This window comes from Maniola hyperantus, chromosome 4, assembly GCF_902806685.2.
Source record: "Maniola hyperantus chromosome 4, iAphHyp1.2, whole genome shotgun sequence".
NCBI classification, from domain to species: domain Eukaryota; kingdom Metazoa; phylum Arthropoda; class Insecta; order Lepidoptera; family Nymphalidae; genus Maniola; species Maniola hyperantus.
Window position 1 is genome coordinate 17,153,395 of NC_048539.1, and position 16,697 is coordinate 17,170,091.

Genomic DNA, 16,697 nt, shown 5'->3' on the forward strand with positions numbered 1-16,697 from the left:
TGCCCGATCGCAGTCGATAACAAATTGCACCGCCCACTACTCAATTCATGTTGATTTGTGAAATAACTACTGAAATGATCTTAAGAATAAGCCAGCTATTTCATATTGTTTATATATATAATTCTGTGGAGAAAATCACGTCCTGTTTAGCAGTGCAGACATGATACCCTTATTCTTTTATATTTACTCAATTCACAAGGTTGTCGTCCTCTTAACTTTCTTTTTCCTGTTTGGATTCATATTTTTGAAAAGAATAAATTCGATTGTGAATATACTTATTTTTGTTTGCCATGTTTTTGTTTCTACTTTCTACATCCTTTCTTTTCTCTCCCGTACGTTCCTATTTGATTCGAAATTTTAATTAGGTACCGTATATAATATCTGGTACGTTTACGCCAAATATTTCTGAACTTTTTATAGTCTTACGTAGAATGTGTACAAAAACTATGAAATAATTAAATGAGAGGTTAATGCCCCTCTAACTGGACTAGCTCTGACGGTTCCACAGTACGTATCACAGATAACATCTGAATAATCTTCGCATCATATTCATTGTCATCTCGCGACGCGCTACCCGAGACACGAATCAGCTGACATCAACTGACTGACTGACCTCGAGACGAGACCTAGTCACATATTTAATTGATAAGACGTGACAAGCAACAAGCGTGTTGAGATAAACTAACGGTAGGCGTAGCACGAGTTTTGAACAGCTCGAAATCGTTGATGGATTTCGTACATCGAAGCAATATAACGGCAAAGTATATAGAGAATCTAAACACTCATATTTTAGGGCTAGAGTTTATCCGTACGTTCAGAACAAGGCGTCCCAAATCAGGAACTTTGTAAAATAAAAATTGGGAGAATATGGCGTAACGCAAACCGGCAGAGAGGAGTGGAGTCAAGGCGCACGATGCGCCCAGGCGCGCAATTGTTTCTTTCTAACTCCTCCATGTTTTCTGTTCAGTACATCAATTTCAACAATAAAGGGTCACTGGTAGAGATCTCTTACTTGCTTCCCTGTTCACTTCTTATCTTCTTGCTAATTTTTGATACGAATAAAAAAACCACTAAGTATGTTAAAGTGAGTTTAAGTCGTTATCAAAAAGACTTGGCTCTACGGTCTATATATTCCACATCTACATAATATGGGTTTCCTCTAAACGACTTTAAAATTGACTGATGTCACAGTGTTTTGACAATCGACATTGTCGATACGTGCGAACTTGTACTAAGTGTTTGGGTAATGTAAATATTATGAGTTATGGCAGGCCGCAGTTTTATCGCGTCATATCACTAAACACTGGAACGTTTGCATCGCACTCGCACTCGCACTGACACCCACTGACATTGTATTTGTTTGCATCGCACTCGCACTCGCACTGACACCCACTGACATTGTATTTGTTTGCATCGCACTCGCACTCGCACTGACACCCACTGACATTGTATTTGTTTGCATCGCACTCGCACTCGCACTGACACCCACTGACATTGTATTTGTTTGCATCGCACTCGCACTCGCACTGACACCCACTGACATTGTATTTGTTTGCATCGCACTCGCACTCGCACTGACACCCACTGACATTGTATTTGTTTGCATCGCACTCGCACTCGCACTGACACCCACTGACATTGTATTTACATAATAAAACGATTATAATTATGAATCTTAATTGTTGCGATGAAGTATATACAGAGTTCAAGAGTCTAATTTATTGCATTTAATTTAGTTTTGTTTCGATACCTCAGATTCAAAGGTAACGGATCTGAAATTCAGTGAGTTTGAGATGAGTATGAGAAATCTAAATATATAAAAGCAAAAGCTGACTGAATGACTGACCGACCGACTGACTGATTTCAGCCCGATCCGTCAAGTAGTTTGAGCTGTGCGTTGATAGATCAGCCAGTCACCTTTTCCTTTTATATATTTTATTTAGATTATATGAATTATCTCATAAGAAGCTATTTCTGAATTGTAATACTTTGGAACTGAGGTATGCGTTTGAACTATTCATATATATCAAACCAAAACGCGACGATCGCGTCAAAGGTAAGCTGGTGCAAGTAAACGTTGCCCATAATATTATGGCCCTACAATTTAGGGAATTGGGGCACACACAAATCCCGTATGAAAATTACATTGACTTAAATTGATTTTCGTAACAACAATTTAATTTTATCTCGACGCTTTCGGAGAAAATTGATTTTGTTTACAGCGTCTCACATAACAGTAACAGAATCTGTAGATTAATTTAATTTAGCCATGTGTATGTAAACAACAACGTCTCTGAACTAATCACGATTACGTGACGAAGCATGTTTTCGAAGAATTCATACATTTACCTAATCGTCAACTTTTCCGCTCGAACAAAGTAACTGTGCGTGAAGTTTTTTGTTTATACATTTAAAACTAATAAATGAATTAAAATTACTTATACTTGACTGTTCAGAATGAATTTCCAAGTTAGTCAGTCAGTCCGTCAAGACAATACTTTTTATATTATGTTTTGCTTTTTAGGGTTCCGTACCTCAAAAGGAAAAACGGAACCCTTATAGGATCACTTTGTTGTCTGTCTGTCGGTCTGTCAAGAAACCTACAGGGTACTTCCCGTTGACCTAGAATCATCTCCGGTCTCCTCTTTACTGTGATATTAAATTAGAGCGGATTTATTGGCACGGGTGTCAAATGTTCTGGGTAAGTAGATGCACATAAATGAGTTCCCCGACAGGCGGGACGCGGGACGCGGGATGAAATAGCTTCGGCTATTTATTCCCTCAGGACAGTACAGGGATGAACCTGTCCGGGTACAGCCGATCCAACATTCCTGGAGTTGCTTTGGTCATAATTTATGTAAAGCTGTCCCGGCTTGATTAAGCTATTTGCTTTTATATTTAGTTTTACACGACTACCCAACAAGGAGGTGTAATATTCCAGTGAAGCTATGATAGCCTAGTGGTTAGGACGTCCGCCTTCTAATCGGAGGTCGGGGGTTCGATCCCGGGCCCGCACCTCTAACTTTTCGCAGTTATATGTGCGTTTTAATTAATTAAATATCACTTGCTTTAACGGTGAAGGAAAACATCGTGAGGAAACCTGCATGCCTGAGAGTTCTCCATAATGTTATATATGTTATGCTATGTAGGTACAAACTACAGATGATTTTTTAATAGAGCATGTATCAGATAACTGATCTAAGTTTTTAAGTAGTCGATTTTTTGAACTTTAGTAGTTAAATGAAATTTTTTACTAGTTTGCCATCTGCACAGTTTATAATCTATGCAAGTAACTTTTTGTTCTTACATATCCACAGATTAGATACACAAATAAAAGCAAAGCATTCAACCAAAACGACAACACTTAATCCAATTAATTCCGTCTCCGCGAAAATCTATACGAGTGTTTTTTCAGTAAAAACATGAACGTAAAAAGATCAAGTAAATAAGTAATCGACGTCAAGTTCAAAGCCAGCGTCTGAGTGGCTCTGAGCCGGTATTTGCTCCTCGATGGAGCGTGACGTCACGGTTCACTGCGTAGCCGCGAATGCTGCGCCCGCGCCGATCAACACTTTCCGGACACTTTTAGGGTTCCTTATCTCCAGAGGAAAAAGAAACCCTAATAGGAAGACATCGTTTTTTTTTAATTTTAAATAGACTAGCGCTTGGCTGCAATCAGACCCTGGTGTTAAGTGACGATGCAACCTAAGATGGAGCGCGCTTCCCTAGAAGATGCCTATTCACTCTTGTCTTGAAGTTGAAGGTACCCATATTATAATTGGAGGGGAAAACTGATGCTGAAAGGGTGTTCCAAATCTCAGCGGTTTGTTGTCTATCTGTCTGTCTATCAAGACCCGTCAAAGGTATCAAATCCCGTTGACCTAGAATTATGAAATTTGGCAGATAGCAATGTCTCTTATTGCACAAGTACAAAGAAAAACTGAAAACCGTGAATTTGTGTTTCTTATACGATGGTACTGAACCCTTCGTGTTCGAGTTCGACTCATACTTGACTGACTTTATTAATCATTGTTGTTGATATGCCGGTGGGCATTGAGTCCAGAAAAGCTCTTTATAATTTTCTTGTCTATGCCCTTGTGCGATTTGAAAAGTGAACAATGAACATTCTTCCTACGTTCTCTTGCTATGGAATAAATAAATAGTTATCCAAATGACCTCGATTTGACAAATGCTGCCAGAGCAGAGGGTGAACAGTAGTGCAACAAGGATCAAAGGTGAGATATTTGTAAGAAAACGAAAACTCTACGTAACTCAAATCATAAATTAACTAGAAAATCACTTTGATATTTAGAGAACAGAGGAGTTCAGCAGAATAATTTGAGGTGCTAGAAGAAAATAAAGCTATACTATTTCACAGGGAATAATACGGATACCTTAGCAATTTACAGTCGTCTTGACTGTAAAGAACAATTGAAATCCAAAACGGCCGAGTAATCTCCATTGGATAAGTAAAGTTAGGAGTAGAGGACGTGGACAGTAACATTGTGTAAGAAAGAAAGAATATACATATTAGTGACAGATCAAAATGAGAATCCAGAGATGTATTAAAAAAATAAACATATCGGGAAAAGGTGCTGTTGAAGAACCTGCGAGAGAAAAACATGGCGTCGGAGAATGGACACCGTAAAAAGGGTTGAATGTAAAAGTGGTACTATAGTCTATATGCAATGGAAAAAGAATATAAGTGTCATATTGAATTAATACAGTGTATTTAATTAGTATCTGGCGTTTTATTAAGGTCTGTCTATATAACAATTGCGTAACGTTGAACATCAGATAGGCATCGGAATGTCCGCGGCCACGGAATGCGAGCGGGCCTCGTTAGCATGCGTCGGGCGTCGGGCGTCGGGCGTCGGGCGTCGGGCGTCGGGCGTCGGGCGTCGGGCAGGCACTTTCCTCGTGTCACGCCGAAACCGAGAGTGGCATCGACTCGTACGCATCACCCGCGGCGAGCTCCGACCCCGCGCCCCGCGCCCCGCCCCCCGCGCCGTTCAACCAACTACTTTCACCGTTTGAACAAAATATCTTATTATTTGCATAATTCGGGTTGTGCAATCGATTGAATTTAAAGATGCTCGATGGAAAGCTGGCTGTTTCAATGACGAACTTTCCAGGGTGTGCCCTTTCAGCATCAGTTTTCCTCTCCCATATTTTGTTTTATCTTCAAGTCAAGAGTGAATAGACTCCATCATATGCTGCATCGTCACTTGCCAGTAGGTCTGATTGCAGCCAAGCGCTAGTCTATAAATTAAAACCTCATAGATCGCGCTGGTCATTCCCTTCAAAGTTCAAAGAAAGTAGAAAAAGGATGCTACTTTTTGCATTGAAAGGATGCTAAATATGTATGCTTCTTCGTAATTTTTCTTATTTTTCTTGTTTTACGTAATATTTAGTATTTAATATTTAGTACTATTGTAAAATGCAGTGTTTTTATTTTTTATTTTTTCATATTTGTATTTTTAGCTTTAAGTTAACTGGTAATCCCGCACTTGCAAACTTTTAAAATGCATGCCGGTTTGCCAGTAATTGGGTGTACACTCTAAATTTTTTCTCTGTGAACTGTAATTGTTATTTTATAATATGTGTACTATCTGTTGGCAAACCAATAAAATAAAATAAAATAAAAATAAAAATAAAGCTGGCTGTTTCAATGAGGAACTTTCCAGGGTGTGTTCTTTCAAAGCGATTTGTCTCCTCCGCTAGGATATGGAGCGCCCTTTCAGCATTACTTTTCCTCTCCAATTTTAACATGGATATCTTCAAAGTTCAAGTCCGCCAAAAGCTGCGACAGCCTAGTGGTTAGGACGCTTTCATGCTTTCTAAATAAAATGTCAAAAGTACGAATAACTATAATACCAGTGACTAGTCCTGTCATTACTGCTTTAAGGTCGTCGCATTCTTCTATGAAATTGAATTTGTCTCTACTCCTGCTGGTCTTGCTCAAACTATCTTCGCGTCTTTCTAAATTTATCTAGTACCTGTCGATTTATTCATCTTTAAGATTTCTTTATAAACCGTATCTAATTTGACGTTCGATAGAGATTTTTTCAGAGCACAATTAGTAGCGGAACTAACTTAATTCAGAGCACGGAAATTGTAAGCAAAGATCGGACCGTTAGCGAATTATTATCCGAAGGTAATGCCATCAATTCTATACATTCTGGAAATTATACAAATAATACTAAGGTAAAGCGCACACTGACGTTCCTCTTACTTAAGAAACTATTAAAACGAGACAGCTATATAAAGCTAAGCTAGCATAAATCTGTCTCGTTTGAACTGAAACATAAGTCTGAGCAATGTCGATACGTTGTATATATCTGGAACTGAGGCACTCACCTTGAACCTGTTCCGGCGGCTGGCGCGCAGGATGATGCCGTCGTTCTCGATGTAGTCGGGCACGTCCTTGCGCGCCGAGAAGTTGAACACCACGGACGTGGCGCCGCCGGACGCGCTCCGCGCCGCGCGCACGCCCGCGCCACGCGCCCACGCCGGCACGGGGCTCGCGTCCCCGTTCTCGCTCCTCTCCTTCACCACCACCGGACTCTTCCTTTCCTCGGCTCCCGTCCACGCTCGCTCGATCCCAGCGGCGCCGATCTTTGAGAATGCTCCTCTCGGTTTCGTTTCGGCGGGTTTCGGCGGGGTCGCGTGCCCGTTTATCGCCGGTTTAGCCGCTATCTTTGGTGTTTCGAATTGCGCGACCGGGGGGCGCGGTTTCGCTTCGGGCTCGGGGGTCGCTTCGCGGGTCGTCGGTGGAGTCGCAGGCCCGAGTTGCGCGAGGACGGGAGGGCGCTCCTCGGGGGGCGTTCGGGGGAGCGGTTCGACGATGGCGGAGGGCGGAGAGTCTTTCTTTGTCGGAGTTTCGGCGGCGAAGGGGGGCGGGGACGCGACGCTCGGAACGTCCTCGAGTTTCTCGTCGACCACGTCGACGTCGTCGGGCACCGGCGTGGGCGTCGGCGTGAGCGTCGGCGACGGAACGGTGCGGTCTCTCTGCGCGGGCATCGGGCGGATGACGCCGACGCGCCGCGGCGACGCGGATGCCCGAGCGCGGCCCAGGAGCACCGGGTTGGTGGCGCTCAGCGGAGGCAAATGGGAGGCCACCCGCGGCGCCGGGAACGAGTAGCGGACCGACGAGCCGGCGCGCGCGATGCCTTCCAGCGCGGCGCGAGACACCTGCTTCGCCTCGCACGGGGACGAGCAGGCGGCGCCCTCGGGCTCGTCGATGGCCGACAGGTCGGCGGCGGCCGGGCTGGGCGAGCGGCCGCGCGGCTCCGGCGTGGAGCTGCGCGGGGCGTTCTCCAAGCCGCGGAGCACGGCGGACACGCGCGCGGCCGGCGCGGTGCGGCGCGGCGGAGCGCTCTCGAACTTCCTCAGCGTCGAGCGGACCACGTCGGCCGGGGGTCGCTCGGTCTCCCGCAACAGCGGGGTCACGCGGCGCGGAGGGCGCACCGCGCGCGGCAGTGGCGGCGGCGGCGGCGGCGGCAGGGGCGGCGGCACGAGCGGGACGGGCGGCGGCACGAGCGGCACGGGCGGGGGTTCGTCGCGGTCCAGGCGGCTGAGCGCGTCGACGGAGCGCGCGCGCTTCACGGACTCTCGGCGCGTGGGCTGCGCGGCGAGCGCGTGCATCGGCGCGGCGAGCGACACGGGCCGCGCGGGGCGCGCGTGCGGGCGCGCGGAGGGCGGCGCGGGCGGCGGCCGCTCGTCCAGCAGGTGCTCCAGCGACGCGGCGCGGCGCAGCACGGAGGGGCGGCGGCGCGGCGCCTCGCGCAGCGCCAGGCTGAGGTAGCGCGACTTGAGGCGCTTGACGATGCCGGGCCCGTAGCGCAGCTCCTCGTCGTCGTCGGGCGGCGGCGGCGGCGCGGGCGCGGGCGGCGGCGCGGGCGGCGGCACGGGCGGCCGCGCCCGCGCCGCGCGCCGCTGCAGCAGTTCCCGCTTCCACTGCGGTAGCACGCCGTTCGACATGCCTGCGCCACGCACAAGCCTCGTATTAATGTTATAAGTGAGGCCAACCAACAAACATAATGCTCATTCATTAATTATCATGTTTTTAGTGTTTATTTCTAGACACTAAAGTGTTAGCGAAGCAAGGTCAATGACCTCCATGTCACAACTCACAAGCAACAACTAACTATTCACAAGATCTATTCCATATTAACTTTAAGCCACAGTTCACTCTACTTAGTCATCTGATGATCGAGAACAATCAGGAAGAAATGTAAAAAGCATTGAAATAATTGTAATGTCACAAACAGATAGTAACATGACCCATGTTTGTACATGGAATATTTTTCTTTGTATGTAAGTAATAAAGACAACCACCCGCGGATATAAGATTCTTTTAAAATCCTGTGGGAACTCTTACTTAATTTTCCGGGATAGAAAAGTAGCCTACGTGTTAATACTTAATTCAGGGTAGTTATAAGCTATCTCCATTCCAAATTTCGTCAAAATCGATGGGCCATAAAAAGCTAGCAGCCAGACAGACAGGCACACTCTTATATATATTTTTTTTGAGTTCGCCTGGCATTTTTAAAAAAACCTAAATCCACACGGATAAAGTCACAGGCATCATGGAGACAACTACTTTAGTTAGTTAATTTAATAAAAACAAACATTTGTTGGTTAAAAATGAATAAGTAGAACCAGTAAGTAGAACTCTTTAAATTATCTAGATTCTAGACGTACAAAAGACTTATTATATTTTAGGCCTTGTAGTTTAGAAAGTGTAGAAAGTGGAATTGCAATTATAAACCGCTGACTTCAAATTGACTTAGTTACTTAGTTGAAAATAATTAAATCACTTAACACCAGGATTTACTTAGCTATCATACAAATATTGCTGTTTAGATTTTATAAGATAATATAGTGTGGCTTGTTTTGTGAATTTTGCGCATACAACTGCAATTAATATAAGCAATGCTATACATTTTTATCCTCTACTAGCTGATGATAGTGGATTTAGGGTTTTAAAAACCTGTGGGAACTCTTTGATTTCCCGGGATAAAAAGTAGCCTATGTCACTCTCCAGGTCTTTAACTATACCCATGCAAATAACGGCGATTCGTTGCACCGTTGCGACGTGATTGAAGGACAAATCATCAAACTAATGTACCAAAAAACAAACAGACTGTCACATTTATAATAAGGGTACTGATACACTAACTTACCAAAGTCCTGCGAGGACTCCAGGATGGTTTCCACCATCATCTTGAGGCGGCCGTCCCCGCTCTACCAACTGACGTGGGATAGCAAACAATAACATATTAAGCAACATATAACATCAAACATAAATATATAATGGTACTGATTCTGAGCACAACTAAATTTTGGAGTGTTTGCATCCTCTTCTTACTAATGTAATATGAAACGGACAGACACAGTTTGACAGTTTTAAATTTAATTTAGAGCTGTCAAACCTCATGACTTTAGCTGCCAGTCGCGAGCCTAGTGTTTAAATTTGTAGCGTTCACTAAAATTTGGAGTCTTTAGATGTAAAATTCATATTCCGTTCCGTTCTAGCAATATTGAAAAGAAAAGGATGCAGATACTTTAAATTTAGTTTAGATGAAGACAACAGAATCGGTGCCAATATTAATGCAAAAATAAAATGGTAAGCACTTTCATTTGCAGTCTAATAAGGATATCCTCACTGAGCTATACACATTACTTTAATAGCATCAATTCATTTTAAACTTTTTTAAATAGCTCTAACTATGTAACACAAATATGTTTGTAATAATATAATATGACTTCATAATGATCTCTATGATAAATTAACTGGTAGATTAAACACAAACAGTAATCATTGATTAATTAGACATATTTTATGTTTTGAGATACCATAATCAGCTTACACAGTTAGATAACATTGCCTTCTAATTTATATGAAAATTCATATAAATTAGAAGGCAATTTTCCATTTAATAGGGCAAATAATAGTAAATATGCAAATCAAAGAAATGAGAAGGGTCCTTTAAAATATTATTGTAACAACTGTGTACCAACCGTGTACAAATTGTTAATTAAAAATAGGAAATTAAGTACCTACTACAGAGGAGCTCTTACTAGTGATTAATGTAATTTTTAAAACAGGATTTGGTCATTGAAGTTTATAAAACACTCCGTTGTGATAAAAAAAAATACATTAGCGAGAATTCATTGACCTGCCAGGCATAGCACCAGGCATGCTGGCGAACATAACTGTTCCCTCCATAGTCGCGTCTACACCAGTCGCCACGCACCAAACAACAACAACAGGCAGCAGCGGCCATCGACCAGCGCACACCGGCGCATTCCAAGCCGCCATGCTTCACATAACTCCATTACTTTACATCTTTACTCACCTATGCTCTACCCATCGGCTTCTTACAACGCGTAAAAGCCAGGCACGGTCATAGAAATTCCATTTATCCGATATTTAAACCACAATACACTTAAAGTCAATGAAACTCAAAAGAAAAGAACATCCACATCCGTTTTTTTCAGAAATCACCCCGGGCACGGATTCTACGAGCGGTCGATCACATGCATCGATCCGATTCGCTGCATTACTTTTCAAATTGTTACGATAAGAACGCTTCACAAAAACTATAGCTGAGTAACTATAACATATTTTACCAATAAAATAATAATCAATTTATTAAAATTACAATTATTAAACAAAGCACAAACACACGACCGCCATTCGAAGCGTATTTTTTGACACTGACAGTGACTGACAAACAAGACAAGTGACAGGCGACAATGTTGCGCACAGATGATGTCCAAGTCTATGGCTGCGCATCGCCGGTTTTGTAGTCTATGAAAGGAAAGTGACATAATGCTTGATATACACTACCCGATTTTCAATCAACAGGAAACGACGAGACGACCTATCAATAAAAAAACTTCAGTTTTAAAGAGGTTTTAAATGTATTGACTGCAGAGACTCTGATTGTAAGCGTTTATTTTTATTTTTTCTAATTTGTAAGGCTAAAAAGTAAAAACAGTAAGTAAAATATAGACTAAGCGAAAAAATTGTTGCTAGACCACAGAATAATAAATTATTCATAATTTTTTTGTCTTCATACTAGTTAGCACAAGGTAACCTCCCCGTCTGCGTGAGTGTTGCGTGTCCCTTCCGGGGGAAGAACAGCGCTTAGGCCGGTGTACCCTGGTAACATGGTTAGCAATTTATCTTCGTGGGATATATCGTGGGATCTCACCCATGGCCCCAGGAGCGGAGGGTGTGGCTGTGATGAATGGTTGGTGATAAGTGTTTCATCAGTCATCACAAATCCAACCATTAGCTGCTCCACCGGTGTCTCGCCTGTCCAGTTTGGTAACGGGCGAGGGACATGTTGAGGACGGGGAACGTGGAGAGGGAATTGCCCTCCCCGCGAGCCCTAGCCCTCGGGAGGACTTGTGGATGAAGGACATGGGGCGGTCCGTCACTCCGGTTCCGGCATGCCTCTAACGGTATTTGGGGGCACGTAGTGTCAGTGGTGGGTGATGGGTCTGAAGTAATGAGGCATTATTACCTGTTGGTCCCTTGGGCTCCGGTGTTACGGTGGGATGGAACTTCGTGGAGCTTTTTATTCGGTAGGAGTCCAACATAACCACTGTGCTCCCCCGTGGCCGGTGCCGCTGGTGGTATCCATGATGGATTTTCTCACGAAAATTAAAAAAAAAGGCATGCGCAAGTACAGGATCATGCATGTTTTACGATATTGTCCGGTTCATCTTTTATATTATAAGAACTAAATCGTACTTTTGTTATGTCAGTTGACACAAAAAGTTAAAATGGTGCGTGAAAACTCGTTTTGTACGTACGCATTATAATATAACTGTATTTTTAGTCTAGAATATAAAGTAAAATGCCTGTAAAATTATCGCGGCAAATAATTCACAATGCGTTATTGAAGAAAAATACCCAGCAGGCGTCACAAACATTGGTAGCCATTTGGTAGCTATTAGCTTATCGCGGATCGTGGCAAAATTGCGCTCCAAAGCCGAACTCCCAATGAAGAGTGACGGCGCCGCAAAAGGGTATTTGTTCATTTAGTGCGCCGCAATAAAGCCCGGGGGCGAGTAATGGCGTCCATTACAGCTGATAACCCTTGCTCCCCGGTAATGAGAATGTAATTGTCTTCACGGCGATTGCCATTCGAGATGCTCTTAGATTGCAGTTAGGTGAATTAGTTTGGATTTAGACAGATGTGTTCCACCAATGAACAGAAATGTGGTTGATCAGAACAGCCCCTGGACTGTGCGGACCAATAAAGGGGTTTACATATCAGTGGTCTAACTACAAACTGCAAGGTACCTTTTCTCTTGAATCCATTATTTCCTCGCGAATGAGAGAAGTCCTACCTATCTACAAGTCTCAGCAGAAATAACTACTGACGGCCTCGCTTTTATACTTAGTTTGAAATCAGTTCGTATTGCAGAAGGCGACTCGTGACTCTGAATATCTACTTAACGAATTTCCAAACATAAAACTTTGCCAAATAAATACTTAGAGCTAGTCTCGTAGTAGTCCCCCCCCCCCTCACCCCCCACCTCTGCCGCGACAGCCTTTAATGAGTTTTTCCTAATGAATGCCCAACATACGTCTCAAGTTGAGCTCGCTTCGTAACAGTTTCTGATGAAACCAGTAATCTGCTTCATTACTTACTGTGCTCGAAAAAGATTCTCTTTCCTTTATGAAGAGATTTGCAGGAATAGTTTTACCCGTAAAGTGTTATTTATAAAGGTAGCTTGTCTGTACCAACTTTCGTCGAAATCACATCCATCTACATAATTTATGCATCCTGGAGACGGACATACTTAATATTCTAAGGCTACTTTTTATCTCAGAAAACTATAGTTTCCACGGCATTTTTTATAATACTACGGTTTTTCTGGTCAATATAGCGCTTCAAGAATTCTCGCAGTCCTTTGTCAAAGCAAATGTTACATATTGCAGTAATTCACAATGAACGCTTGTGGGTCAGATAAAGCGCCCCTCATGAGCAAGATAACGAGGTCGCAATCTGCGAGATAAAACTATTCGAGTGTTGCTGTAAATAAGGCTGCTTATTGCAATCCCAAGGTGTTAGAATAGCGACCTCACGCTGGAAAGCACAGCATTGAAGACCCTCCACGAGGTGGACAGACGACATCAGATGAGTCGCAGGCAGCCGCTGGATTTAGGCGGCGCAAGACACAAGTGATATTTAATTACCTACTTTTAAAATGCTCACAACTCTGTAAAGTGAAAAGCGCGAGGCCGGGATCGAACCCCTGATCTTCCAAATAGAAGGCCGACGGTTTAACCACTAGGTTATCAGTATCACCGCCACCGCCTCGTAGTCATGTTGTTACAATAATATGAAATACCTAAAGAATATGGCTATAGAAAAGCTGTGATAGCCTAATAAGTAGTTAGGATGTCCGCTTCCCAATCGGAGGTCTGAGGTTTGATCCCGGACACGCACCTCTTCACTTTTCGGAGTCATGTGCGTTTTAAGTTATTAAATATCACTTGTATTAACGGTGAAGGAAAACATCGTGAGGAAACCTGCACGCCAGCTGAGAGTTCTCCATAATGTTCTCAGAGGTGTGTGAAGTCTACCAAGCCGCTGCGCGCTGGCGTCGTGGTGGACTCTGGTCTAAACCCTTCTCACTCTGAGAGGAGACCCGTGCTCTGTAGTGAGCCGGCGATGGGGTGATCATGATGAAAGAATATACTTACTCGTAATACTTACGAATTAACAGGCAACTTATATTCCCCTTAATGGAAGTAAGTAAAGCGATTTAGCGTTCCGGTACGATGCCGTGTACAAACCAAAGGGGTATGGGTTTAATAAAAACTGCCATAGGTACCCCTTCCATCTTAGACTGCATCATCACTTACCACCAGGTGAGATTGCAGTCAAGGGCTAACTTGTACCTATCTGAATAAAAAAATATGTGAGTTTAGTCACGGCAAAGGGTCCAATTCCAATTTACGACCTCTACCCGAAGTTACGTAGAGTTCTGAAACTTCGTGGTTGAGCCCAGCAGCTTCAAATTAATAGAAAACAGACATAATATAACTGGGTAGAGTTCGCGGCGTGACGGAAACCTGATCCTACATCCATACTCATATTATAAATGCGAAAGTGTGTCTGTCTGTCTGTCTGCTAGCCTTTCACGGCCTATCCGTTCAACCAATTTTGACGAAATTTGGTACAGATATAGCTTGCATCCCGGGGAAGGACATAGGCTGAATAAGTAAGTACTTACCTACTTAGTATTCATCAGATAAGTAGGTATTTACTGGAAACTTAATTAAGTATAACTCATCAGTTATCGATATTGCAATCTTGATTTATGGGAAACTAGCTGATGCCCGCGACTTCGTCCGCGTGGAATTGGGTTTTTTAAAAATCCCGTGGGAACTCTTTGATTTTCCGGAATAAAAAGTAGCCCTGCAAAAAGTTACATCAATCCGTTGCTCCGTTGCAACGTGATTGAAGGACAAACCAGTAAACCAACAAACAAACACACTTTCGCATTTATAATATGGGTAGTGATTACAAGAAAAAAATTACAAAGCATGAAATAAAACTCAAATGAAAGATAGAGTTTGACATAAGTGCATTCACATTTTCAAATAATTAGATAGATTATGATGGTGTATTTTTAGTTAGTCTATGTCGAAAACTTGAGAACCTGCGAACAAAAGGTTACTTATAGGCCACTAGAGATGAGGTTGGGATAAGTTCGGCCACAAAAGCCCGCTCCACGTTTCCTGTCACAGGCAGACAGACAGTGAGAACAAGTAATGCCCAATTGATGAAGCGATCCGTTCCCGCTGACCTCATTATCCCTCGCTCACCCTCTCGGCAGTCGGCCTCCCCTGAATAGTGGCACATTACTGCGATATATAACTTAAGCTTGCCCGTTGATCACTGCTCCAAGATCCCAGCGCCGACAGACGTTGCTTATAACCGGGTTAAGCTAAGTTTGCACCTCGCGTCGATAAAAAAACGATTTTTGTCTGCCACTTATTGAGTTTTTCATTTTTTTTAAATTTTTAATCGAAGCGAGGTGCAAACTTAGCTTGACCGGGTAGTATTTTCTGAGAGAGGTGTGGGATAGAGTATTCTTCGTGTGTACTCTACCGTACGCATATTTGCTAGCTTGTGCCGAGGGCCAATTTAATCGACGCGAGGTGCAAACTTAGCTTGACCGGGTAGTATTTTCTGAGAGAGGTGTGGGATAGAGTATTCTTCGTGTGTACTCTACCGTACGCATATTTGCTAGCTTGTGCCGAGGGCCAATTTAATCGACGCGAGGTGCAAACTTAGCTTGACCGGGTAGTATTTTCTGAGAGAGGTGTGGGATAGAGTATTCTTCGTGTGTACTCTACCGTACGCATATTTGCTAGCTTGTGCCGAGGGCCAATTTAAATATAATTGTCTTTCTCTAAACTAAAGTTAGAGTATCTACATCTTTTTCTTTTTAATATTGCTAACATGAATTTTACATATTATTTAAACTACTTTAAACAATAGGCTCGCGGCTGGCAGCTAATGTCGCGAGGTTTGGCTCTAAATTAAATTTAAAACGGTCAAACTTTGGCTGTTCTTTTAATGTTACATTAGTAAGAAGGTCTCTAAAATTTTGGTGTACTCAGAATCAGTACCAATCTGCTAAAGGTACGTTAAAAAATTACTCACCTTTCTTAAAGTCTGAGTGCTGATTTTTATGTATATTGCGTAGCATAATATAAAAGTTACTACTCAGACTATTTTTTGCAAACTTTAATGCATCTGGCGGAAATGACTACCGACCGGAGGCGTCTGGGAGTGTTGAATATTAATTATTATTCAAAATTTTACACAGACTTTAAGAAAAGTAATGTTTTTACGTAGGTACTTACGTTTAGCAGCTGATACAGTATAAATTGGCCCTCAGCACAAGCTAGCCGATTGAGCACGTTACAAACACTACTCTGTTCCACGCATTTTGTTTTAAAAAAAATAAGTAAGTTCTGGTGGCTCTGGGCTCTTTGGGGAAGACCACCAATTGATACTAATTAAGTATAACAGGCACCTACTATAATATACTTACCGTAAACGTTGGCATCCTTAACATCCAATCTACATATAGAAGGTGTGGAATGCCCTCCCAGCTTCCGTGTTTCTTGCCGCGTATAGCCTCAATACCTTCCAGGCAAGAGTGCGTCGGCATCTTCTAGGTAAGCGTGGTTCAACCTTGACCTCACCTCACCATTGCTTTTTATTAAGAACTATAGAGACCCGCCCCGGCTTTGCAAGGGTAGCTTATTACAACTTTCGTACCGATCTCTAATTTTTTTGAAAATAAAATATAATATTCTATGTCACACAGGAATAATGTAATTTTCTAATGGTGAAAAAATTTAAATATCGGTTCTGTATTTACTCTTTACCTCTTTATAATAGATGATTGTCAGTAAGTGCAAGCCTTATCATCATCATCATCATGAGCAACCCATCGCCGGCTCACTACAGAGCACGCGTCTCCTCTCAGAGTGAGAAGAGTTATGGCTATAGTCTACCACGCTGGCCAAGTGCTCTTTTGTAGACCCAGTGGTAGACGCATTTGACAATTTAAAAATACTTGTAAAAGTTTAATTGAATAAAAAATTAATTTTATTTATTTAAAAGCGTCCGTGTGAATAAGGG

The 16,697-nt window shown here is 42.9% G+C and overlaps 2 protein-coding genes across 2 annotated transcripts in view; one reads left to right on the top strand and one right to left on the bottom strand.

Annotated features, from left to right (window-relative positions):
• Positions 1 to 10,715, bottom strand: part of LOC117997392 (proline-rich protein 36-like) — a 47,610-nt gene extending 36,895 nt beyond the window's left edge. Inside the window, exons 1-3 of the mRNA XM_069498092.1 lie at positions 10,365 to 10,715; positions 9,189 to 9,256; positions 6,361 to 7,985 (exon numbers count right to left, since the gene is read on the bottom strand). Of these exons, the coding sequence (XP_069354193.1) occupies positions 6,361 to 7,985; positions 9,189 to 9,228 (1,665 nt within the window). The 5' untranslated portion in view covers positions 9,229 to 9,256; positions 10,365 to 10,715. The remainder of the gene's footprint in view (positions 1 to 6,360; positions 7,986 to 9,188; positions 9,257 to 10,364) is intronic.
• The window catches only part of LOC117996854 (apoptosis regulatory protein Siva), a 171,374-nt gene that overhangs the window by 94,194 nt on the left and 60,483 nt on the right, over positions 1 to 16,697 (top strand). The gene's annotated exons all lie outside the window — the stretch shown is intronic.